The sequence below is a fragment of the Sminthopsis crassicaudata genome, chromosome 2, assembly GCF_048593235.1.
Source record: "Sminthopsis crassicaudata isolate SCR6 chromosome 2, ASM4859323v1, whole genome shotgun sequence".
NCBI lineage: Eukaryota > Metazoa > Chordata > Mammalia > Dasyuromorphia > Dasyuridae > Sminthopsis > Sminthopsis crassicaudata.
The window spans coordinates 425,391,812-425,417,900 of record NC_133618.1 but is presented as its reverse complement, the minus strand read 5'-3'; the positions used below and the strand labels follow the sequence as shown (position 1 = coordinate 425,417,900).

Here is a 26,089-nt window from a genome sequence, read left to right as displayed (position 1 = left end):
TCTTCCTGATTCCAAGCCCAGCTCTTTATCCTCTCCAACACCTTCCTATCTCCAAAAGAACTGCCCGGCCTTGGTAGAGGGAGTTTCCTCATCCAAAAATTTCTTTTACCAATGAAATCATAGGTCAGGTTCCCATTTTTAAGGTATGGAGGAGTTGTGACTTGCATTAACAAATGGAATATCCCTACCAAGGAAGTCAGGTTTTTAAAGTAAGTATAATATGTATGCAATAAAATGTTAACCTGATTTTCCAGTTCTTGGACCTCTGATAACACCATTCTGGGACAATAGCTATAACCAAAGTGAGAATAACATGAGTTTTTGCCCCAGTAATTTGAAATTTAGAAGGTAGTAATAATTTCTGTATTCTTTCAGCAACATGGAAATAAGTGAGTTTAGCAGCTAGTTGAGTTAATGAAGAAGATTGGCCAGTAACAACCCAATCTCTACAGCATATGTCACACATTCCACCTAGTACCAACTATGTGGAGATTTTGTAACTGCTTCCAGAAACATGTAATGGAGGATCTCTTTTCCTCCCACTTCAGAAAATGTGCAAATATTTTCTGTTTTCTACTTGGTTTGTTGTATTTTTGATTGGCTTCTGAACCAGAACTAAAAGAAACTACAAATAGCCCAGACAAAAATTCTATTACCAAGAAAAAATAGCTAAAATAGTAAGATATCATATAGTTGCTTTTGTTTTTGACCTCATAGGTGAAATGTTCCTCAACTGAACCCTAATTTCCTCCCTCTCCCAAATTAACAAGCATTTATTTATTAGGTACCATGTGGCATGTTAAGCACCAGTAATATATATATATACATATACACATACATATAATATTATGTATAATATTATATATATATATACACACACATATACACACACACACACACACACACACACACACACACACACACACACATGCAGAAAGGCAGTCGCTGCCCTCAAGGAGTTTACATTCTTATAGAGGAAGAAAACTCATAAAAGAAAGCTTAAAAAGGTGAGGGCATTAAGGGGTAGGTGGGGAGATGGAGGGAAAAATCCAGAGAGTCTGAATGGAGTCTACAGAGAAATGAGTATGTAGCTGGTCTGAATATTTTTCTTAAAATGCAAGTTCTACGAGGAACTGACCAATCAGAGGAAGGGACTAAAAGCAGTCTCAATTTCCCTGTCATAGAACAGGATTCCAGGGCCTCAACCCTCATGGTTCTATGTCCCAAAATGTATCTTTCCACTCCCCCATGTCAGCTGATTTGAGGGTGGTATTTGTGCTACTTGTCATGTCAGAACTGGAAGTCAGGATTCTGCTGTTCTCCCCTCCCTCCTTTCCACTATGCTATTCTCTCCTCTTCACTTATCAGACTCTACCCATTTTCCAAAACCTTAAAGTTCAAATTCTACTCCCTTTTGGAACACTCCAGAACTATCCAAATTCCTGTAGAATTTATAATCTACCATTCATAGAATCACAGGATCTAAGAATTAGAATCATTCAGAAACTAGCACTATCTGGGTGGGATGCTTTTTTACAACACTCAACGTGTTGAGTCATCTCCTTGAATCATCTAGTATTGGAATCCCACTATCACCCCATTCCCCAAATCCAAGTCACTTAATTTCTGTCTGCCTCAGTTTCCTTAATTATAAAATGAGATGTATAACATCTGCCTTAAAAGGTTGTGAAGCTCAAAAAAAAAAAAAAAAAAGATACTTGTAAAACACTCTGCATAGTGTCTGTTACATAGTAGATGCTTAATAAGTACTTATTCTATCACCCTGACAATGTAAATTCTTTCAGTCTCAGTTTTCTCATCTGTAAAGTAGGACTAATACTAGCAGCTACATCTTGGGATTTTTGTCAAGATCAAATGAGATAACATGTGTCCTTATAGTACTGAGGTAGAAGACCCCTCAACAATGTTAGGGTCCCCAGGTCGATGTCACAAATATGGTGAAAGAATTTGCAAACTCAATTTGTCTCCAAGTTATAGGGCAAAGATTTTTTATGCTGTTGGAGGCTAAGATCCAAAAGAATTTGTCAAAGATCCAGAAGCAAGAAGATAAATTTATAGGAAAAAGTTAGAGACCAGGTGCTTCACGTCCCTGATAGGCTAATTTTACAAGTAGATTTGAGGAGTGGTCTGGTAGCACTCATTATTGTCTCAGAAACTTTGATAGCTCTGGCCAACAGATTGTTATCTGACAGTCAGCACTCCTGACTGTCAGGGGAGTCAGGAGACTCAAGGTTATCACTACATCTTCCCTAGAAGCTAGGGGAAGTTGTATATAATTTTTAACTACATCACTCCCAAGACCAAGTGGCCTTAGGATTATCTCTACATCTCTTCTAAAATCTGCATCCCATCAAGAGGACCTTAAAATACTATATAAATATTGGTTATTATACTTTTTAAAAAATATTCACTGCTTTGTTAGCTTTCTGCAACTTCTCTGCACTGTTCCTTCTTCTGCCCTCTGGGGCCAATTAGAGTCAAGTCTATTTCTTCTACAGGAAAATCCTTCAAACACTTAATACCACCCATTCTGTCCCTGTCCTCCTTACCCTAGTCCTCCTTTTGGAACTAAGCATGTCTTGTTCTTTCAACCAATTCTCCCTTGGCATACAGTCTGCAGTTTTCTCACCATCCTAGTTTCTCTGGGCTCCAGCTTGTCAATGTTCTTAATAAAATGAAACTAAATTTAATGTTAATTAGTTACTTAGCATATCCTGTTGCTATTGCTATCATAATTAGATTCTGAATTTCAGGAGGGCAGAGCTATGTGGCATTTATCTTTGTGTAACTGACTGCTCTAGCCCAGTGTCTTGCATAATCAATGTCCAATAAGTACCTGTTGATTAATTGACTCAATACAGTAAGTTTGCTTGGCCTCCCTTCCCTGGGAAGAAGCCTTAGAAAGGATATCAACACTGGGAGCAGCTTAAAATATGTTCTCAGTGAATACTTGTTTCATTGTGAGATCTGTGAGTAAATATAAGGGAATATCCCAAGATAGCTCTCTGCAACTAAGATATTTATCAAATTTCTACAGTGGCATTTCTGTATGGCAAAATGAACAGACAACCTGGGTGTGAATGCTGATACATCATTAGCCTCTCTAGGTCCTAGTATATGTACCTGACAATTAGGGAATTGGAATGGATAAAATCTGGGGTGTAAATATGAATTCCTACAATTTTTTTTAAAAACCATTCATTTTTGAAAGTCATGTTCATTACAAATGATCCAACCATATAGAGTTCAAAAAAATGAGACTCAAACAAGGTCAGGCAAGTCTCTACAATGGGAAAATTATGTTGGTGGTTATAGGTATAACCTATGTTTATTTGCCATTTTGAGGGAAGAGGCTGGAAGAAAAAAGGGTAGAAAAGGTGCAACTATGGTCTGGATTTAGTAAACATCAAGGGAATTTCCAGTCTTGTTTTTCATTTATGCTCTAATGCTGTTCATTCACTCATCAAGCAAGAACTTATTAAGTTTGTGTTTTACTAAGTGATTCTTTTAAAAAATTAATGTTTCATTTTCCCCCCATTACATGCTAAAACAATTTTTAAATATTTGGTTTAAAAAATAGTTTGAGTTCCAAATTCTGTCTCTCCTCCCTTTCTTCTCTGTCTCCTCCCTGAGACAGTAAGCAATCAGATATAGGTTATACATATGTAATCATGTAAAACATTTCCATATTAGTCATTTTGTACATGAAGACTCAAATAAAAGAAAGAATGAAAAAAGTGAAAAATAGCATGTTTCAGTCTATACTCAAATAATATTAGTTCTTTCTCTGGAAACAGATAATATGCTATAGCATTTGTCCTTTAAGATTGTCTTGGATCATTGTATTACTGAGAATAACTAAGTCATTTGCAGTTTTTCATTCAACAATAAAGCCTTTTCTATGTACAATGTTTTCCCAGTTATGTTCCTTTTGTATCAGTTTATATATGTCTTTCCAGGTTTTTCTGAAATTATCCTGCTTATCATTTCTTGTAGCACAATAATATTCCATTACAATCATAAACCACAGCTTATTTAGCCATTCCCCAATTGATGGGCAGCCCTTTAATTTCTAATTCTTAACCACCACAAAAAGAGCTGCCATAAATATTTTCCCTTTTTTATGTCTTTGGCATATAAACCTAGTAGTAATTTGCTGGATCAAAGGACATATGGACAGTTTTACAGCCCTTTGGGCATTGTCTAAACTGCCCTCCAGAATGGTTGGATCAGTTCACAACTCTTCCAACAATACATTTAGTGTTCCAGTTTCCCCACATCCCCTCTAATATCCATTGTTTTCAATTTTTTGTCATGTTATACAATCTGATGGGTGAGATGGTACCTTGGAGCTTTTTTATTTGCATTTCTCTGTAAATTTAGAGTATTTTTTCATATGACTATAGATTTGCTAAGTGATTCTTGAGAGCAATTGAGGAACACAATGAATAATGCACTGGAATCAGAAAGACCTCTGATACTTGCAGCCTTAGATACTTCCTAGTTGTGTGATCCTAGCCAAGTCATTTCAAGCTACTTGCCTCAGTTTCCTCATACATAAAATGAGATAGAGGAAGAAATGACAAACCACTCTAGTATCTTGGCCAAGAAAATCTCACAAAGGCTTCATAGAGAGTTGGATATGACTAAAATAACTCACAGCAACAATGATGATTCTGACATACTTTGGTTTTTTCATTTGAACTGCTTTAGAAGGTTTACACAAGTCATTTTTGTCATCTGTAAAATGGGAGAGTTGGACTAAATGTTTTTCAAGTCATTTCCAGCACTAAATCTCACATTGTAGACAAAGTACAATTAGAAGGGAGACTCAGCTCTGCTAGCTCCTGAGATTCTTCACTGTGTTCTGCTTAATCCCACTGGGAATAGCACCAGGAATCTCTACTCAATGGTTTGGGTTCACAGAAATCTGTCTGGTCTACTGGATGAGGACTGTGCACCTCTGCTCAACTCTACTCAGCTTCCTCTCAGAATTCTGCCCAGTGCTTCCTCAGCATTTGCAGTGGTTGTCCAACCTAATTATGATAATATGTGGATTGCAACCAATCAGAGTGCAGTCTCTTAGGGAAAAGAGAGCACCTAGTTCATCTTCTGCTACCTCATGCCTATTTGTATTGGCTGGGTGTCTGGCTCTACATCACAGAACTAAAAAGGCAGAAGGGGAAAGGGAATGGGCTCTTGTTTCCTAGGGTGGGACTACAGAACTATGTCCTAGCTATGGGACTTTGAGGGAAAGAAAGTTTGGAGGTTAGACAGAAACAGCAAAATCCAAAATTTCACAGAGGTTAAATCAGGATGATCTCAGCCCCATGTAACCACATTCTCTCTCCATCACCACATTAAATCTGCATATCCAGCAAATGGAATTCTGTAATCAAGCTGCTTTAGTATTGCACTCTGGAGGATTTTTTTTTTTAGTGTGCAAATACCTATGTTGCAAAATTTATAGGAGTTTAGCAAAATAAAATAAGCTGAAATGGTGTTTTTTTCTTGCCTTCTCTCCTTCTATTACTCAACTCTTTAGATCAATGAAAGGGTATCAGAGTGTGGCAAAGAGTTCCTATGGATTAGAATGAGGGTGGAATTAGGAAATTAGGAAATCCTTATGGCAAGTTGCATTTAGAAATTAATTCAACCATCATTCAATAAACATTAATTATCTTTTGTTGTTTAGTCACTTTTCAGTCATGTAGGATTTTTCATGACCTCTTCTGGGGTTTTCTTGGTAAAAGTAGTGTTTGTCATTTCCTTCTTCAGCTCATTTTGCAGATAAGGAAACTGAGGCAAATAAGGTTAAATGCCTTGCCCAGGGTTATACAGCTAGGATATATCTGAGGCCAGATTAATGTTAGGTGCCCTAATATTACGCCTTGCACTCTCTCCACTGCCTTATTAAGTGTCTGCCATATGTGAGTCAATAACCTTTTATTAAGCACCTACTGTACACCAGGCACTATGCTAAGTGCTGAAGATAAAAAGAAAGATAAATAATAGTCCCTGCTGTCACAGAGCTCACAATCTAATGGGGAGAGAGCACACAAAAAGCCATGTACATATAAGATATATAGAGATCAAATGATAAGTAATTAACAACTATAATTAAGAAAAATTGAGAAGACTTAGGTACTGTGTACACTGGTGATAAAAAGAAAGAGAAAAAAAAACAGACATTGGCAGAATGAAATTTATAATCCTCTAGGAGTTGAGGGATATGTACTGATAAGTAAATTTAAAATATATATAAAATGAATGCCATTTATAGAGGTAACTAGCAAGAAGAAGCATCAGGAAAGTGTTCATGTATCAAATGACCCTTGAGCAAAGTTAGGAAGAAACTTAAAATTCTAAAAGGTAGAGAAAAGGGAGAAGCAAATTCCAGGTAGGGACAGTAGAGCAACCTAGGTGAAAGCACAGAAACAAGTGGCCTAATGTAGGATATGGAAAATCATATCTTGAATAGTAAAAACTCAAATTTGGCTGAAATAATGAGAAGGAATAATGTGAAATACATGGGAAAGGACAATTAGAGATAGATCACTCAGGGCTTTATGTGCCAAGCAGAAGAATTTGTAATTTATTCTAGAAGCAATAGGGAGTCATTAGAGCTTCTTAAACAAGTGAGGGATTTGGTCAAACCTATGTTTTAAAGTTAGAGGGTGTGTGTGTGTGTGTGTGTGTGTGTGTGTGTGTGTGTGTGTGTGTGTGTGTGTGTGAAGCAGGTCTGGGTTATGATTTAGAATTAAATTTAGACTTATGATTAGCATAAGGGATTGCATTCAGGTTGTTAGTGGATTGAAAGAAAGGTTAGGATTTCAATTCAACTCTCTTCTAATCTGAGATTTAAGATTAGAATAAAAGATAGGCTCTCTTCCTTAAAAATTATGATTAGGGCTAGGAATCAGAATTTAGATTTAGAGCAGTGCTTATATTAGTTATAGTAGAGCAAAGCATTGATTAATATCTTGGACAAAACATTCTTTGTCCCTGTCTCCATCTTTCTTTATAAGTAAGGTAAGAATAAGAATACCTACTTTATTTGCCTCCTTCAGGTATCTTTTGAAGTAATGAAGTAACTATGGATATAAGAAAAATAAATATTTGAAGCATGAAACCAGTAAAAGCTACAGACCTCTACAGTTAGGTTCAAGGTCATTCTTGAAATCTGGATTTGGATAGTTTCTTGTCCATGTTAAAATCAAGGAAAGGAAAGGGGTTTCAATTTTGTTAGGGTTTGATTCTATACTCAAAGTTAGGGTTTCCCACTGGAAATGCTCAGAGTATTAGAAGAAAGTCAGAGAGTCAGGATGTGAAAAAAAATTTTAAAAGCCCATTTATGCTTGTTTCCCATCCCTGTCTTCTGAAGAAAAAGAAAGAAAGAAGGAAGGAAGGAAGGAAGGAAGGAAGGAAGGAAGGAAGGAAGGAAGGAAGGAAGGAAGGAAGGAAGGAAGGAAGGAAGGAAGGAAGGAAGGAAGGAAGGAAGGAAGGAAGGAAGGAAGAGGGAGTGAGGGAAGGAGGGAAGGAGGGAGGGAGAGAAGAAAGGAAGGAAGGAAGGAAGAGGAGAAATAAGAAAGAACAAAAAAGACAAGGAAGAAAAGGAAGAAACAAAGAGAGAGGAGAAAAGGAAGGAAAGAAAGAAGGATGAGGGAAGGAAGAGAGAGAGAGAGAGAGAGAGAGAGACAGAGAGAGAGACAGAGAGAGACAGAGAGAGAGAGAGAGAGAGAGAGAGAGAGAGAGAGAGAGAGACAGAGAGAGAGACAGAGAGAGAGAGACAGAGAGAGAGAGAGAGAGAGACAGAGAGAGAGAGAGAGAGAGAGAGAGAGAGAGAGAGAGAGAGAGAGAGAGAGAGAGAGAGAGAGAGAGAGAGAGAGAATCTGTGAGGATATGACTGTTTGTAGTTCCTAAGACATTGTGATGCCCAGAAGTAAGGACAAAAACTAAGAATATGACTAAGAGTCATACAAGATATGACCATTAGGATGCCAGGCTATGAGCAGCTGATCCAAAAAGAAGAAATTAAATGGAATGGATAAAGTAATTATATAATGGGATATAATGAATTAAATGTTTTACTGAATAAATTTGTTAAGGAAAAAATGTTCAAGAACATCTAGAGGAGGTACAAATATTATTAATATGGGGGTGATGCCAAGAAGCAGTTAGACAATGAGTATTCTAAATATACATTAGAACATAGAACTTCCAAGCTGGAAAGAAGGGAATAAGCATTTATTAAGCATCCAGATGCTCAAAACAGCCCAGGAAGTAGGTGCTATTATGATCCCCAATTTACAGTTGAGAAAACTGAGGCAGATAGTTGGGGGGGGTAATGATTTACCTGGGTCTGAATAGATTTGTATACAGGTCTTACTGACTCCAGGCTAAGCATTCTATAATACTACTTAGCTATCATCTTGTCTACTGCTACCATTTAACAGACAAAGGAATCAAGATAAAGATCACACAGTTGGTTAGTAATGGGGTAGGAATTAGAATTTAGATCTCTAGTTCCTTTTCTCCTACACTAAAGCTAATATGGTAATACAGAAGAAGGAAGGCAAAGATACAATGACCTGTATATGCCGAAAAGGTGGGTTCAAAATCTTTCTTCCCATATGCATTACTTTAAAGACAACATTCAAATCTTTGGTCCATTATTTTCTCACCCATAATATAAGGGGACTGAACTATTGTAAGATCCTTCCAGCTTGAGATCCCATGATCCTTGAGGATGCATAAATTTTAGCATCTTCTGCTAAAGGGTGGAAACTAAAAGTTTGGCTGGTTCCCAATTCAATTCAATTCAATTCATCCATTAAAAGAAGATGTAATACCTTCTGCTTGCCTAAAGATTACCAAAACTTTCCGTTCAACTTTGCATTTAACCTCTGCTATATGACATCTCCCCCATTAAAAATTAGTTCCTTGAGATCAAGACCTGCTTACTTTTTTATCTTCGATTTCAGTCCTTGTAAGCCCTTAAACAATAACTGTTTTTGTTACTCAGACAGCATGACTGGATAGAGAATCATCCTCAAGTCAGGATGACCTGGGTTCAAGATACATTTCTGAAACTCTGTGTGTGTGTGTGTGTGTGTGTGTGTGTGTGTGTGTGTGTGTGTGTGTGTATGCACGAGCACTCCTGGACAAGTCATTTAACTTCTAGCCAACACTCTAAAACAATGGTTCTTAACTTTTTTTGTGTCATGGACCCCTGGAGTACTCTAGTAAAGCCTATAAATTCCCCCCTTCTCAGAATCATGTTTTTAATACATAAAATAAATTACATAAGATTCCAAAGGAAAACAATTATACTGAAAAAATATAATTTTTCTCCATTAAAGTTCATGAATTATGTGATGCCTTTCCATGGACTCCCAGTTAAGAGCCCTTTGATCTTAAAATAAGTTGCAGATTAATTGTCTACATGCAAGGGGTAGAAGGAATTTTCTTGCATCTACCAATGAAAGACTCTCCCTCCCCACTAAAAACATTTAAGGTATGACTGGTACTAGGTCAGGTACCAGGAGCACTAAGACAAAATGCTACTGCTATTAAGGAACTCACACTTGACAGGGAATGTGAAATATTCACATAAAATAATTTAAGGGCAAGAACACAAACAACTAGGGGAATGAGAAAAGGTTTCCTATAAAGAAGAAGTCACTACAACTCAGCAAATATCTATTAAGGATCTACTATGTTCAGAGCATTATGCACAATACTAAGGAAAATTTTAAAAGACCCATTCTGATGAGGCTTACACTCTTCTGGAGGAGAAATATCTCAACAAATAAAATTTTTCCTCTTTTAACAAGAGTTTGTCTGGTGCTAAGAAGTAAAGAATAAAATGAGTGAACTCTGTCCAAAGAGCAGGATTTTTAGCATACTGGGCAATTTCAACAATCCCCAAAGGCCCCGATCCATACTCAAGGACCCCATAGAGTTTATCTTCATGTAGAGATTTGAGGAGCTGCAAATGTTTCTCTTGCCCATATATGTTTCCCACCCCTTCAGCCCCTGACCTGCCATGTATTTAACGTGAGCCTTTTGGACAATTCTTTCATTCACAGGATTGTATCCAGGAAATGCAAATATATTTTATTATGCAGCAGTCACAATCAATAACCACTCAATTTCCAAATTGAGTTCGGAGAGTTAGTTCTATAAAAGTCCGAAGCCAGAAGGAATTTTAGAGATCATTTTGTTCAACTATCTCATTTTAGAGAGGGAGAAACTGAGGGCTAAAGTACTAAGTTTAGTTATCAGAAATGCCAGTAGCTTTGAAATGCCAGGCCTGAACCCACAAGTGTTAGAACAAAGGAGGGGCGAGTGGGGATATTCCAATATCCTGATGGACTTGTGATCTCATTTCTATCAAGGATGCAAACCAGAATAATTTGTGCATGCCCATTCTGTGCCTATCTTGTCTATGTTTTTCCACTTGTCTGTCACAGAGAATTTATCCAACGTACTAACGTCCTTTCTCACTTTCTCCTGATATCAGGAGGGTACCACTGGAGCATACTGACTGCTCATCTGTCATTCCTCACTATCCAACCCACCTATCTTTCTTCCCATTATACATTTCCCAGATGACATCTTACTCCAGTTCTCCTTTGAAGTTCCTTATTGATTATACACTGCAGCCTGCTCACACCCATTATTTCCCTCACCATTGCCCTCTGTGCTGTAGTCATTTTCAATTTAGAATATGAAATCTTTTTTACTACCAACTGTGGAAAATGGGGGAGGGGGGAAAGGCTGTTTAGCAGAGATTTCACTTCCCAGGGACAAAGGCTCCCATAAGAAGGTGGAGAGATAGGGAGACCCTGAGCCCGGTGAGCTGTTGGGTGACCTGAGGGAAAGATGCAACGGGGCCAAGGACCAAACTCATCCAAACAATTCTGTCACCCAGACTTGACCCTTTAGAGGAGTTGCTCATGTCCAAGGACTGTTGGACTAAGCGGTATCTGGGAGCTCTAGTTTCAGTTCCTGGCTCTATTTAGAACTGTCCCTCAATGTTCTCTTCAGGGGCTCTTGCCTAACAGACCAGGATTTCTTCACCTGTCTCTCCATCAACCTTCCCCCCTCCCCCTTCCCCGCCTTTTTCAAGTCTAGTTGATCCCGGAACCTTTTGACTGCTAAGCCTTAGAGGGATGGCAAGTGCAACCAGGATTCGGGGACAGAGGGAGTGAGCGTTTTCGGGGTGCACGTCGCAGGGTGCCGATTGGATGGCTCTCCTCTTGCCTTGAGAGAGAAGCGGGCTCCTACCTCCTATCTAGCCACCATAAGAAGGGAGCCCAGGTGACCCAGACGCTTCTTTTGGGAAAGGGGTGGGTCTGTGCGAAGCGGAGGGGGCCAGTAGTGCTTAGCAGTAAATAAAGATTCCACCAAGTAAGAATCAGCCCGAGCCAGGTTGGGATTGGGGAGCGGGTGGGGGGGAGAGGGAGTCAGGGGGCGCGGCTGCAGAGGCTGAGATTCCACTTCTTCCTCTCGGTCTGGGAGCAGCAGTCGCCTCGCCGGCCCCTTTAAGAACTGGGCTGGCTCTGAGCTCGTAATTTACCGCCTCGCCGGAGTGGGATAGGCTACTCGGCTTGGCGAGGGAGGGCTGGAGCCGTCCTCCATCAGCAGCTTCGGGACAGGGAGAAGGAGAGGAGGGAAGAGGAGGGGAGAGCGCGCTGGGGCTGGAAAGGACAGTGGTGGCGGGGAGGGCTCGGTTGGGTTGGGCAGCGCAGGGGAGGGGAGAGCTAGCGCGGGGGCGGCGGGGGCGGAGGCGCTGGGGCCCGCGGCCGCTGGCTGCCGCTGCTGCGCCTTCTCTCCTGGCTAGCAGCAACCTGAGAGTCACTCGCGTCGCCTCCTGGGCTCCCTCCAGTTTCCCTGGGCCCGGCGGAGCCTTGCATGTGGTCCGTGCGCCGAGCTGAGCTCTTCCCCGCGCGCTGTGCCCAGCTCCAGCTCCAGATCCCGCTCCCGTCCGCGCATAGCCGCCAGAGGAGGTGGACCAGGGGCAATCGGTGCTTTGTCCTGGGGGCCGGTCCGGACTGAGGGAGCCATGCCCCGGCGGAGTATCGTGGAGGTGAAAGTCCTGGACGTGCAGAAGCGGCGAGTGCCCAACAAGCATTATGTGAGTGAGCGAGCGAGCGAGCGAGCCACATTGTCCTTTCACCGGGAGCCCCCTGCCCTCCCCTTGTCTTCCCTTTCCTTTTCTTCCCTCCCCGAGCCTCTGGTAGCTTGGACTGGCCACCTCTGGCTCTAATGTGATTGCTTCTTTTTCTTCCGCCTCACATGGGTGGGTGGTCAGTCTTCTCCAGTTGTGGGGGAGCCAGCCCAGCCGAGATGTAAGAAAAAATACTGCACACGTAAGACTAGTCTGCTGTTCCCGGGGCTGCTGGCTGGGGGATTGTAGAAAATAACAAATGCCTTTTTTTTGGGGGGGGGGGGTGCGGTTTAAAACTTCTCCTGCCCTCTGCTCTAGGTTTATGTCCCTCTTTATCTTTTTGCCTCTCAGGCAGTGAGTGAGTGGCCTTTTGTTTTGCTACTCGTGTGCTGAACATTACACAAGAAGTTTGGCTTGGGCTCGGGCTGGTGCTGTTTTTAACATCATTGTCACTATTTTTTTAAAAAAGAGAGAAGAAAAAGGGGCGATCACTCTGTCTCTTGAGAGAGAGAAATATATAAGGCTGTTGTCCAGAGCAGATGTGTGTGTGTTAGCTTTTATATCTCTTTTTTGTCCAGGGACTCTCGGGACATCAAGTTTCCCTCGTCTATAAAAAGTTTTATTCCTTAGGGTTTTAGAGGACTCAGCTCACGATTATGAAGGAGGTGGCTGGCAATGAGATATCGTCTTTCCCCAAAAGAAAGACATCCACCACTTTTGGTTTTATTTAAGACAGAAGCTTGTCCAGCAACTAATTTCCACATTTATAAAATGGGGTTGATCTTGGGAAATATAGATTCATATAATGTTAAGAGCTGGGAGGGATCAGTCAGTCTCGTTCACACATGCTATTTTAGAAAAGAGGAAATTTGAGATCTGGAGAAAGGAAGTGACTGGATCAAGGTCCCACAATGAGGCAGTGACAGAGTGAGGACTGGAATCCTGGCCTCTAGATTCTTAGTTGGATTCTCTTTCCTGTGCCCTATGTTGAAGCAGTGTGAGACTTGCACAACGTGGTAAAGGAGCACATAAAGTTTGGATATTAGGAGAAAGTGGATGATGTCCTAGGTCTGCATATGGAAGCCCCATCATACTACTCCATCATATGTGTTTGAGCGTGCATTTGTGTGTAGTGTATATATGTATGTATTTATGCACATATATGTATATATTTATATATAATATAGATACACACATATATAATACATGTATCTGTACGAATATAAACACATATCCATCCACCTGTCTCTTTGTCTATCTTTTATCCTAATGTTTAGTAGCAAGAACATCTTGGATATATGTGGGACAGGATAAAGAGTAACCTAAAAGATTGGAGGCCATATATGTGGACTCTTCTTGAGAGGGACAAGGACTGATGGAGTGGAAGGGGCTACAGGTTCTATCATCAATCTACAGGTTCTATCATCCTCATTAAGGATAATGGGCTGGCATCAGTATGAAATATAATAGTAGTAGAATGAGGTATAATGTAGGAATTTTAAAAAGAGAATAACACTTTGTACTGAGAGAGAGAGAGAGAGAGAGAGAGAGAGAGAGAGAGAGAGAGAGAGAGAGAGAGAGAGAGAGAGAGACTGACAAAGAAGTAGAAACAATGGGCTATAGAATAGAGGAGAAGGGCGTTGGCTGAATAAATTTAGCAATGTTTTCTGAGTGAATGTACACATTTTTTGCCTATATGTACATGATACCTATGTTTTTAATGAGTACCTTTAAATTAAGATTCTGAGAGGATTCTGAGGAAGTGAATATGCTTTGAGCTTTTTGGAATAAAGATTGTACTGTGTTATTACTGGCTGCAGAAGTAATTTGGTCCTTAGCTAAATTCAATTCAATTTGGGGAACGTTTATTTAAGAACCTACTATGAGCATAGCTTATTACTAAAGCTTTTCGGATCAAAAAACTCAGCAATCTCTTCCACAAGGGTAGTGAGTGTCTACTTCCTGGACCTGTGGCATCTTTAAATAGATTTTAGCCCTATGGCTCCAGCTTTAAAAGTGAATTACCCTCTTTTAAAAAAAAAATTCAAATAATGACCACTCATGGTGTGCATGCTTGAACTAACCTGTAGACTAGTAATTGCTTATTTGGACTTTGTGGTTATTTGAATCAACCTAATCACTACCATTCTCCCTGATGTTTTTTCCCCTGATTAGAGCTGGGTGAGATCCCCAAACTTCCATTGTTCCTTTTTTCCTCTTTCATCAATTTGTAAAACAATCAGCCTTGGTTCCCAGTTTTAACCAAGTCTTTTAGAAACCGGCCTGGAGATTCTGCTTCTTTATGACATCATCCTCTACCCAGAAGCAAAGGGATTTCTGGGTTTAGTGCCTTGCCAAGTTTCCTTGGTCTCTTAGAAGAAACTAGATCAATTAGATAGGATCTTTTTCCTAAGCCAATTTATGTGTTATCAATCATTTGGGAAAGATCTCAGTCTTTCTCTTGGATTTGCCTGTTAGGGTGTTGCTAACACCCATAGAACACAGATTTAATGGACACAAGAACTCTCTTGATCATGTATTTCATTTGGAGTTGCCTTTCTCCATTTCATTTTAGGAGCTCTAATGTTCTTAGGATCCTAGCTTTTAGACCTGAAAGGAATCTCAGAGACTGTCTTGTCCAACCTGAATAGGTTTTTCAAATAAAGAAATTGATCATACATTTTGTGTCAGAAGTGTGATTTGAACAACCAGGTTTTCTATTTCCAAAATCATCAAGCTTTCCACTGCACACCATGGGTTCAAAAAGAAAACTCCTTGATTTTATAAAGGTGGAGAAAACCAAGAGAATTGGGCTACAACTGAAGCCTGTACCCAAGAGATAGGAAAACTATGTCCTGTGATGGTGCTTTAACATGAGAGGGGAGAAAACTGATGTAGAGCAGGAAGCACCCTAGACAGCCAAAGGCAGTGAATTATTTGGCATGTTACATTCCTGAGGTTGGTTTGGTTCTGGCCAAATTCCTAGAGTTTGAGTTTGATATCAGGTAGGGTGGGGTCTTCCCTACTGTGCCCATTTACTGTTGGCCTAACCTCAAGTTACATGTTCATTGTCATTGTCTTGCTTTGTTGTCTTCCAGTATCCTGCTATGATTCCAATATCCTCTTATAATATCTTGGAATTTTTAAAAAATGTTACTTTTAAGTAATTTCATTTAAGATTCTTACCAATGCTCTTTTATAAATCCCCCATAAAAGGATCTGCCTAATATTCTAGAAACTTTCTCCTCTTTCACAAAGAATAGAAGGCTGGTATTAGTGGCCATATGTATGACTGAGGAAAGACCCACCTTGGGGATTTATTAAAGCAGTGCTTTCAAACTCAGTAGTCAAAGGGGTCACTAAATTATACATAAGGATTTCTGAGGGTATATATTGACTAAGAAAACTACAGATTAACATTATTTTTGTTTTATTGTATTTTTATTTATTTTGTTAAATATTTCCCAATGTGGACTGATGTGGTTCAGGCCAAACTCAGAAATATTGGGGACCAGTATCTGATATCTTTGTATTAAAGTAATTTTACAAGTATTAAATATATAGCACTAGTGGCATAGCAGATGGGCACTTAACTTCTTGGCATCCTAGGTAACTCTACTACTATATAACTTGCAGAGAAGTTGATACTATTTATTGGTAGAAAGAATTTTCTTTCCTGGGAATTATCTATGCCCCTGTAACTACAATGAATCACCTATGTTATAAATCAGGTATACCAATTATAAATCCATCACTTAGGTGTGTGTGTGCATAGGGGATACTGATAAAGGAGAGGCACAGTGGATAGAGTGCTAGGTCTGGAGTGAGGAAGTTCTGAGTTCAAATAAACCTCAGATAGTTGCTGGCTGTATGATCCTGATCAATTCATTTAACTCTACCTTAGTCATCTCATCTATAAAATGAGCTAGAAAAGGAAATGGCAAAACACTGCAGTATCTTTGCCAATAAAACCCCCAAAAGGGAGTTTCAGTCACAAAGATTGAAAAATGACTGAACAGCAACAGTGGTGGAGAATTCATTCTCAGTGTTCCAAGTCCCTCAAAATTGAAAATATGTCTGTTTCTTCATTTCTTCATCTGTAAAATAAAAGGAAGAAAGGGATTAGGATCATAGATTTCGAATTTGAAGGGACTTTAGATGTCAAATAAACCAATTTTCTCATTTTACAGATAAGGAAACTGAGACCCAGTGAATAGTATTTGCCCAAGGTCACAATATTCTTAGGCAGGTTTCGAACTCAAGTTTTCCAGGCTACAGGTCTAGCACTCTACTATCACACATAGAACTCAAATCTTTTGATTCCAAATTAAATTAACTCAATTAAATCAAAGCTGCTTAATTAATATCTTAGAATTCTTTCAATTTTGGTATCCTGGGTTTTTATGAATGTAGTTTTTAGGATCAATGAATTCAAATCCTCTGGTTACAATGGGTAAGAATGGTTTTAGGTTACAAATTAACAGATTAAATTCAGAAATCATAGGCCTCTTCTGGATCTGCCAGATAGTAAGTCAAACACTTGGAGAACAAGGGATCTTAGGAGACAAAAGTTTTGTTCTGTCTCACAGGTTCAAGATGGCTCTTGAATGTTTTATGCACCCAAAGGACTATTTCTTTCTAAATGAGTCCTGTTCTTCCCAAGACTGGTTTGTATCTGTGGAAGACAAAATGAAACAATAACCATTTTAGCTTTAAAAATACATACATATATACACGTAAGTGAGAGTGATGAATTCAGAGAAATCTGGGAAGGCTATAAACTGTTACAAAATGAAGTGAGCATAGCTAGAATAATTTATATAGTAACAACAAAGTAATTATAAAAACATACCCTTTTGAATGACCTAGGAACTGTGATCAATGTAATGACCAATTATAATTCCAAGTGACTCAAGATGAAATATACTCCAACCTGCTGATAGTACAAGAGACTTTTTTTTTTTTTTTGGCATGGCCAATGAGAGATGGAGCCAGGCTGGGAGGGGGAGGGGAGGGGAGAAGGATTATACATTTTTTAAAGAAGGGTTTGTTTTTCATTCTTTCTCAACAGGGGGAGGCTGAAGGAGAGTAGGCAGATTTTAATTGATTGATTAAATTAAATTTAAAGAAAAAACATAATGAAGTAATAGAGTTTAAATCACTGCATCCAGCTCCTCATACTATTTTCTATCTCGGTTGTTACCTGAGTGTTGCAAGGGGATTCTCAAGTGTGACACTTCCAGAGAAATCTTGAGAAGGCTAGGTGCAGAATACTTGTGGAACTTCCCAAATCAGAGTTCCAAGAATGGGGGAGAAAAAAAAAACTTCTTTGTAAAACCTTTCTTGATCTTCCTCTTCCCCAGTCTCCATGCATTTACTAGTTACTAGTGCTCTCCCCATCCTAATATGCTTTGTACTCATGTTGATTGTATTCTCTATGTATTTAAATCTGTACTTTTATCTCCTCTCCCCCCCAATGTAAACTCCTTGAAGGCAGGATTGAGTCTTTTTTTTTTTTTTTGTCTTTTTATGCCTAGTATTTAGTACAGTGTCTTGGAATTTAGTAGTACTAAAGGTTTATTGATTTATTGATGTGAGTATTTAGAGGCTTTATTTAAGTAATCCTAACTTCCTTGTAGTTTGATATTGAATGAGGCTTTTTTCTTTCTTTCTTTCTTTCTTTTTTTTTTTTTTTTTAAGTAGACCTGTAAAAGCTTTCCATGTTGAACTCTTCAAATGGGGGAGAGAAAGTCTAGAACTTACAGGTTATGAAGGGAGAAAGAACCATATTTGGGGTCTATAGATTTGAGTTCCACTCCCAAATATTACAAAATAATTATGAGCCTTTGGACAGACCATGTACTTCTGTGGACCTTGATTTTATCGTTTGGAAATTGGGAGATTTAGACAAAACCATTCATTCATTCAAAATATCTTTGAAGTACCTACTATGTATAAAGTTCAGAGTGATCTCTGAAGTTGCTTCCAGTTCTAAAATTATTTTAGCAAACTGGCTTATGTTACTGGGGTGGCAAGCTGTGGGTACCAAGGTTCTGGGAAGAGCTCTGCAGGGCTTTGCCTTCTTACTAGGGAAGTAGGGGAGTGGTGATTGGAGAAATAAGCAGTAACTATGTGGTCAGTACTGTGCGAAGTCCTTTGATCCTCCCTACAACCCTAAGTACTGTTATTAATGTTACTTTACAACTGAAAAAAAATTGGCTAAAAAGGGATTAGCTGACTTGTCTAGGTACACAAAGCTAATAAATGTCTGAGACTGGATTTGAACTCAGCTATTCCTGACTCCAGGCCCTGAATTCTGTACTATAACCACTAAGTTGCCCCTGAAGGTTTGTTATCACTGGAGGACTTCTTATTCTTTTTATTTTTACTGTTGGTAGCTTACAAGAGTGTTAATAAGACCAATCAGCCAGCCACAGGAGGTTAGGGTTCACACTCCAAATTATCTTGACTCTGGTTTGCAGTCATGCCTAACCTAACCAGATCTGTAACTGGTTATAAATATGTGCTGTTATTAAGGTATGCTATCAGAGATAAGATGAACCATTCAAAAAACATGAGACTGACATGGAATGAAAGGGAACAGAATAAGATGCATATAGTGTCTCTTAGGTGCTAGGCATGATGCTAAGCATATTTTTTGGTTACAAATATGATCTCATTTGATCTACTGTATCATTAATGCCCTCATTGAACCAGTTTGGTTCAATGCAACCAATCTCTTCTCACTGCTAGAACTGCTTAGGCACATCTCACTGCTTAGGCACATCTCTTACTGACAATGAATTTGTAGTCCTTGGTCTTCATGTAAGACAGGATTATGTATGGATTTAACATTATCTAGCAGGCACCTATGATGGGGCAGAGAAAACATTGGACTTTTAGTGACAAGAACTTGAATTTAGATCCTAACTCTGCTACTTATTAGCTGTATATCTTTGGAAGAATTGCTTGATCTTTGAAAGCCTCAACTTGATGATCTGTAAAATGGGACAGTCTCAGCTATCTTACCTACCCCATGGAATTGATGATCATAATTATGGATTTAGAGTTAGACCTTAAAAATCCCCTAGACTTGCTCTTTCATATTATAGACAAGGAAAGTGACATGCCTAAGGTCTTCCAAGTAATGAGCAACAGATTCAAACTCTCCCCAATTCCAGATTACTAAGGTTCTTTAAATTGCTTATCATGATCATATGTGTATATGTGTGTATACCCACTTTTATTTATTTATTTAACTCTTTGTAAACCATCAAGGCCTTTAAAAATGCCAGATATCATGACTCATCGACCCAATTATTAACAACTAAAAATTGTCAGAGTCCTTAAAATTTTTATTGATCTTTTGGGGTTTTTTAAAAATATCTTTCATTTTCCCATGTATCCTATTCTCTTCTCTTTCCCAAAGAGTCTTATGAGAATAAAAAAGACATTTAAAAAAATCAAGCAAAACCGACATGTCAAAGAAATCTAAGATTAACTGTACTTTTCCACACCCTTATTCCTCCACCCTTCTACTAAGAAAGGAGAGAGGTGCTTCCTCATTGCTCTTCTTTAAGGTCAGCTTGGTCATTATCGTTTCATAGTATTCAATTTTTTTGTTGCATTTTCCATTTACATTGTGGTAGCCATATGTGGTTTTCCTAGTTTTGCTTTTCTGGATTCTAAATAATCATTGTTTCTTATATCATAGTGACATTCTGTTATGTTCATGTCTCACAGATTGTTTAATCACACCTCAGGCAACAGTCATCTACTTTGTTTCTAGTTTTTTTACTATTAGATTAAGTAGCACTATAAATATTTTGGTATAAATGGAACCTTTCCTATCCCCAATCTTCCTGGATTATATGCCTAGCAGTGTAGTTTCTAAATCTATGAGTATGAACATTTTAGTCATTCTTAGCATAATTTCAAATTAATTTTCACAATGGTTAGAGCAATTCACGGTTCCATCAATAGTGTTATCAGTGTTATCAGCCTTTTCATAGCCCTTCCAACACTGTTCTCATCTTTGCCAGTTTTCTGAGTGTGAACAAACGGAGTTGTTTTGATTTTTTTTCTCTTCCTGCTTGTTTGGGGCCAAATTTTTTTTAATGTTTGGTTGGTAATAACTTGTAGTTCTTTTGAAAATTATAGCTTTTGCCTATTTAATCTTTCTAAAATAGTTTTTGGTCTTTATATTTGTGTTAGTTTCCCACAGGACATCTGGGTGTCACAGTAGATAAGAGTATTAGCCCTGGATTCAAGAAGATCTGAGTTCAAATTCAGCCCCACAGATTTACTAGCTGAGTGACTAACCATATGACTTATCCCTCTTTACCTCAGTTTCTTTGTCTGTAAAGTGAGCTGGAGAAGGAAATGGCTAATCACTCCAGTATTTTTGTTAAGAAAACCTCAAATGGGACCACAGAATGTCAGGCACAACTGAAATGGCTCAACAATAGTAATAACAATTTCCTCTATATCTTAGATATCAGATCTTTATCAGAAATACTTATTGCAAATGTTTTTCCCTAATAGAACATATCCCTTCATATTTGAGTTGCATCAGTTTTCTTCAAATTAAAGCATTTAATTTCATTTAATTAAAAATGTTTATTTTTACTTTTTGTGATTGATTTTGTTTCTTGTTTGAATAAGAAGTCTACCCCTAGCTACAGCTATGAAAGATACCTGATCTTGTACTCTTCTGACTTTTATTATATTATGATTTTAATTATCAATGGACCTCTATCTTTTAAGATATACTGTGGAGCAGGAATAATATTGTAAGGACCCATGAACACTGTTGTTATTAATGTAGGCTAGTGTTGGCTCTTAAAAGAGCAGCAGCCTATCTAGTTTCACTCTCTTCCTGGACTGCCTTCAATGACCATTGAATAATAATTTGTGGTTCTGCAGAAGAAGGTCTTTCTGACAAAGCCTTCTCACATTGGCGGTGGTAGAATCAGAATGGATGGCCTGGTAATAGTCATAGCTTGTTAATAATCATTGTGGAACTTCCCACCTTTCAATCCTCGACTATCTGTGCTTCCTCAATTTAATTTGTAGAGGGGCCACTATCTTCTCCCTGATTTACTAGGTCAGTTAACTATCCAATTCAAGTATTGATTGAGTTCAAAAATCCTCTGTATGCAATTTTTTGTGACTGGGGCTTCTGTGGATGAGCATTCTTGAATTCTGATAAATGAGATGCATTTAAAATGCAGAGAAGGGGAGTCCAGGCAAATGATTTTCATGTTTCTCTCCACTAATCAACCCAGTAATGATTAGGATGACTCACAAACACAAAAAGAATTCTTTGATTTCCTCCTCCTTTTTCCTCATTCCATATCTCTAATCAGTTGCCAATTGCTGTTATTTCTATCTTCATAATATTCCCCTAATCTAATGATTCCATTGCAAGAGCCCTTGTTCATGTCATTAGTTCTTCTTAATCTGACTATTGTCATAGCTGACCACATTCTATCTAAGCAATCCACCCTACCCTTTACTAATGCCCAAGTATTCTTTCTAAAATATTGCTATAATTGAATCGTTCTACAAAAACCTTTTAGTTGTTCCTCATTGTATACCTAATGAAATTTTTAACTTATAACCTGGCATTCAGTACTCTCCAGTTTAGATCTAATTTGTTTTTCATTCTCTGGAACAACATTCTCTTTCATGAATTGTGTTCTGGCTTATCCCTTTCTCCCCAATTATTAAAGTTTCCCAGTTTCTTCACATCCCAATCTCTTATATGAAGCCTTCCTCACCATGCCATATACTCTACCACTGCCACCACCATATTTATCTATAAGTTATCTCCATCTTAGAGTTCTTGTTTTATTTTTCTTGGATCTCTTTTACCCCTGCCATATTCCTTGTTTTATGATATAAAGGGGTGTGTGTGTGTGTGTGTGTGATTTTCTCTCCCCTTTTCCTCCTAAAGAGCAGGAACTATGTTAGCATTTATGTAAAAGGGCTTTGCACATATTAAGTGCTTTAAAAAGGTTGGTTGAGTTGAGTCAAAATGTTATATCCAAAAAGGGGAAATTAGAAATCCTGAAGCTGAGGGAGCTTCTAGAATATTTCATGTTTGCTCACCTTAAATAGACTTTCAGTGACTAGTTCATTGCATCTGGGGCTCTATAGAAAGAGTGGCTCTTGAAGCCATGTAATTGAAATTTACCTCCTCCTCCATCTCCATTCTCAGGAATCTTAGAATCTTAGAGAAAAAGAACTTCGAATTGCCTAAAACAAGGTAGCTACAGGAATGAGTACCAACTGAGTCATCTCTTTGGAGCTGATCTGGTAAGCCTGGAGTTGAAGAGTATGCCAAGTAGATGACCAGATCTAGAAGTATACAAGAATGATGGCAATCATTGTTATTTTTGCCACTGCCTCTTAGGATAATGCCCTGAGAAGGTAGAGCCATGGAACCCAATTCTGATACCCTCTCTTGCTGCTCAGAAGCCCCATTCTAGTCCTGGAACTAAATGGGTCAGGCCCATTGGCATAGATTGCTTGGGAGTCAGGGGAGTCACACAGGCTGTTAATTATATGGAATCAGAACTCTTTAATATTTCCAGTGATCAGAGAGGATGATGGGTAGAGGGGCAGGCATAGCTGAGTCATCGCTCCTTGACTGTATCTTGGCTAGCATGCTTCAAGCCAGGGTTTTTGCCACAAATTAGATGTTCTATCTCATTCCCCACACCGAACTGCTTTCCTTGCATTATCCCAACCAGCAGCAAACACTAAGGGTGGGACTTGGAGTGGGCCAGAATCCCAGATCCAGGACTTTCTTTAGGTGGTAAAGAGAAAGCTCTGGGAAATGTATCCTAAAGGGAAAGAACTAAAGTAAGCTCTCTTCTCTGCTATTATCTCACTATCTCAGAATTGCCACTCACAGAAGTTTCTCTAACTTAGTTGAAGAAATGAGTGAGTGAACCAATGAATGAAATATTTAAGTCCTTATTATATACCAGAATTGTGACCAGTGCTATTCTAAATGTTAGGGAAAGAGAAAGAAGATGAAGACCGACTTAACTCTCAAGGAGCTCAATTTTTGTTTGAGAGTGACAACATATATAGAAATATTGGATGTTGAGGCTCAGCCCTTACAAAGGCAGGAAGTGGCCAGCTAGAAGGTGGGAATGGACCTCTAAGTCAGAATGGCATAGGGATTCTAGTTTCCCTCTGGTAGGAATAAGATTGGAGGGAAGGGGAAAGTCAATCCCCAGTTAAAATAAAAGAAAGATAAAGGGGAAATGGGAACATTGTTAGGAAGGTTTGGGGTAGAGTTCCTAATCATAAACCAGTATAGTTAAGTACTGGGTATATAGTAAGTGTTCATAGGCATTTGTGGAAGATTCATGATTAATCAAAGATGTAGGCCCTTCCTTCAATAAGTTTTCAGGACCTAAGGCCTATTCATAGATGATAATTAGAGAGCTAGACAAGATTTAGGACTTGGGTTGGAAGGGAACCCAGTAGCCACTAGTCAAATGACCTCATTGTGGCTTGGTGAAGTTCAGTGGCTTGCAGTATCTCACAATTCATAACAGAGTTAGATCTCAAAATTAAGGTTAATTGAGGCTCATTGGATTTGGAGCCAGAGGACCTAAAATTAGATTCTGATGTGCTCCTTATTACCTGCATGATTCTGGACAAGTCACACAATTTCTTTGGATCTCAGTTTATTTATCTGTTAAATGAGGATATTGGACTAGATGATCTGGAAAGGACCCTGTAACCATTATCACTTCTTGGAAGTATTACATTGTGCCACAAAAATGAAAAGCGCAAAAGGAGTTTAGAGAAGGGAGCTATCAATATGAGCTGGTGTTAAGAAACAGCTTCAGGCAGGAAGTGAGAAATGAACTGCATAGGATTTAGATGAATGTAAGGGAGTAAAAGGAAGAGGTGAATCAGCATTATCATGATGATTCTTCTCAGACTTGTTCTTTGAATCAGTCTGAGAAGGGATACCTTATTCCCAATGGTGAAGAAGAAATTAGAAGAGGTTTAGAATAGAGGATAAGGTAGGACAGCTGTCTTAACTGTAGTGTACTGCTTCAAGGCATAGAGTAAACTGATCTCAAGCCCTGATATAACTTGATCTGGATTTTTTATCTGATTCTGGGTTTATATATATATATATATATATACACACATATATATACACACACATTATATATACACACACACACATATATATATACACACATTATATATATATAATTTCATTTTGCAATATTTCTGTGTTGTCTTAAGAGTTTATTTCTATAATCTTTGCAGATGAGGAATACTGTTACTTATAGATCATGTCTGGATTTTGACATTTCTAGAACAGCAATTAAAATGTCATTCCTTAGCTCAAAAACTTTCATTGATCCACATTGTTTATTGAATAGTGCATAAAATGCTTAACTGTGTCATTCAAAGACCTGTACAATTTTGCCCTTTTGTGTGTCCTTTTACATACTATTCCTCTTTGTATATTCTGTATTCTACTCAAACTGGACTACTTCTATCCTTTATTTTTTTTCTTTTTTTTAATTATAGCTTTTTATATACAAAACATATGCATGGGTAATTTTTCAATATTGACCCATGCAAAAACTTCTATTTCAACTTTTCTTCTCCTTCCCTTCACCCCCTCCCCTAGATGACATTTATTCTTTATTTTCATACTGAGAGTTCCTAATCATCCAGTTCTGTGTCTTTGATAACACAGTCCTTCCTGACTTTTCATCTCTATCTGTTACAGTCTCTTCTGCTCTTCAAAGCCCAACTAAGGTTTCACCTTACCCAATAAACCTTTCTGGCTCCCCTTCTTCCTCAAAGTGACCTCTCCATCTTCAATTTTTTTTAGCATTTTGATTTTCTCCTTAATTTGTTTCATTCTGTTGTTTCTCTTTGTGTCTTACCTCATGCCTCCCACCATCAGAAAGTTCACTGGATTTATTGCTCCTCAAAAACAAGGCTTATGTTTGTATAAAATGGTATTCCCCTTTCTGACTGGCACAATTTTATTGGTAGAAAGGAGACAGAAAGTTGCATGAGAAACACTGAAAAAGTGGTCTATCAAAAGAAAATTACTACTTCAAAGTCCTATTCTTTTTGTACAGCAAAATAACTGTTTGGACATGTATACATATATTGTATTTAACATATACTTTAACATATTTAACATGTATTGGTCAACCTGCCATCTGGGGGAGGGAGAGGGGGGAAGGAGGGAAAAAACTGGAACAAAAGGTTTGGCAATTGTCAGTATTGTAAAATTACCCATGAATATATCTTGTAAATAAAAAGCTATAATAATAATAATAATAAAATAAAAGTACTTTCTCAAGGCAAAGTGTGATGTGTTATCCAAACTCCATAAGAACTGTATGAGGAATTTGAGATCAATAGTTGGGAAATCCTAATACCTAGAACTGTTTGAAGAATGGAGCAATTGTGTATTGCTTAGTTGTAGTTTAGCTCAAAAAAAAATGTGGGATCTTCCCATAAGATAAAGGTGAATTATTTCACACAAGGAGCTCTGCTTTGGAAAGTAAATTGTTAAAAGATCAGATATTCTGGCTGGTTTGAGAAGAGCCAAGTCAAGAAGTAACCTCAGAACTGGACCACAGTAAGGGCCTACACTGCCATCTATCCACTCCTTAGAAAAGTTTATTGGAAGAAAAAGCTCTGCCACTTTGAAAAGGCCATTAGAAGAGAAAGCTTCTACCTTTTCATCTGTAGGGTGAAAAATAGGAACCCTTCAGAGTCCAGTCCAGAAAACTGACTTAGAAAGACTCTGCAGTCCAAGCTGAAGGTTCTATTTTTCAAAAAAAAAAAAAAAAAAAGCTTGATATTGCTTAAGAAGCCTAA

At 38.4% G+C, this 26,089-nt stretch overlaps 1 protein-coding gene across 2 annotated transcripts in view; it reads left to right on the top strand.

Annotated features, from left to right (window-relative positions):
* The first annotated feature begins 11,807 nt into the window (after nt 1–11,807).
* Nucleotides 11,808–26,089, top strand: part of SH3PXD2B (SH3 and PX domains 2B) — a 133,407-nt gene continuing 119,125 nt past the window's right edge. Inside the window, exon 1 of one of the 2 annotated variants that reach the window (XM_074292076.1) lies at nt 11,808–12,163. In XM_074292076.1, the coding sequence (XP_074148177.1) occupies nt 12,092–12,163 (72 nt within the window). In that variant the 5' untranslated portion in view covers nt 11,808–12,091. The remainder of the gene's footprint in view (nt 12,164–26,089) is intronic. The other variant, XM_074292077.1, reaches the window with a different exon arrangement.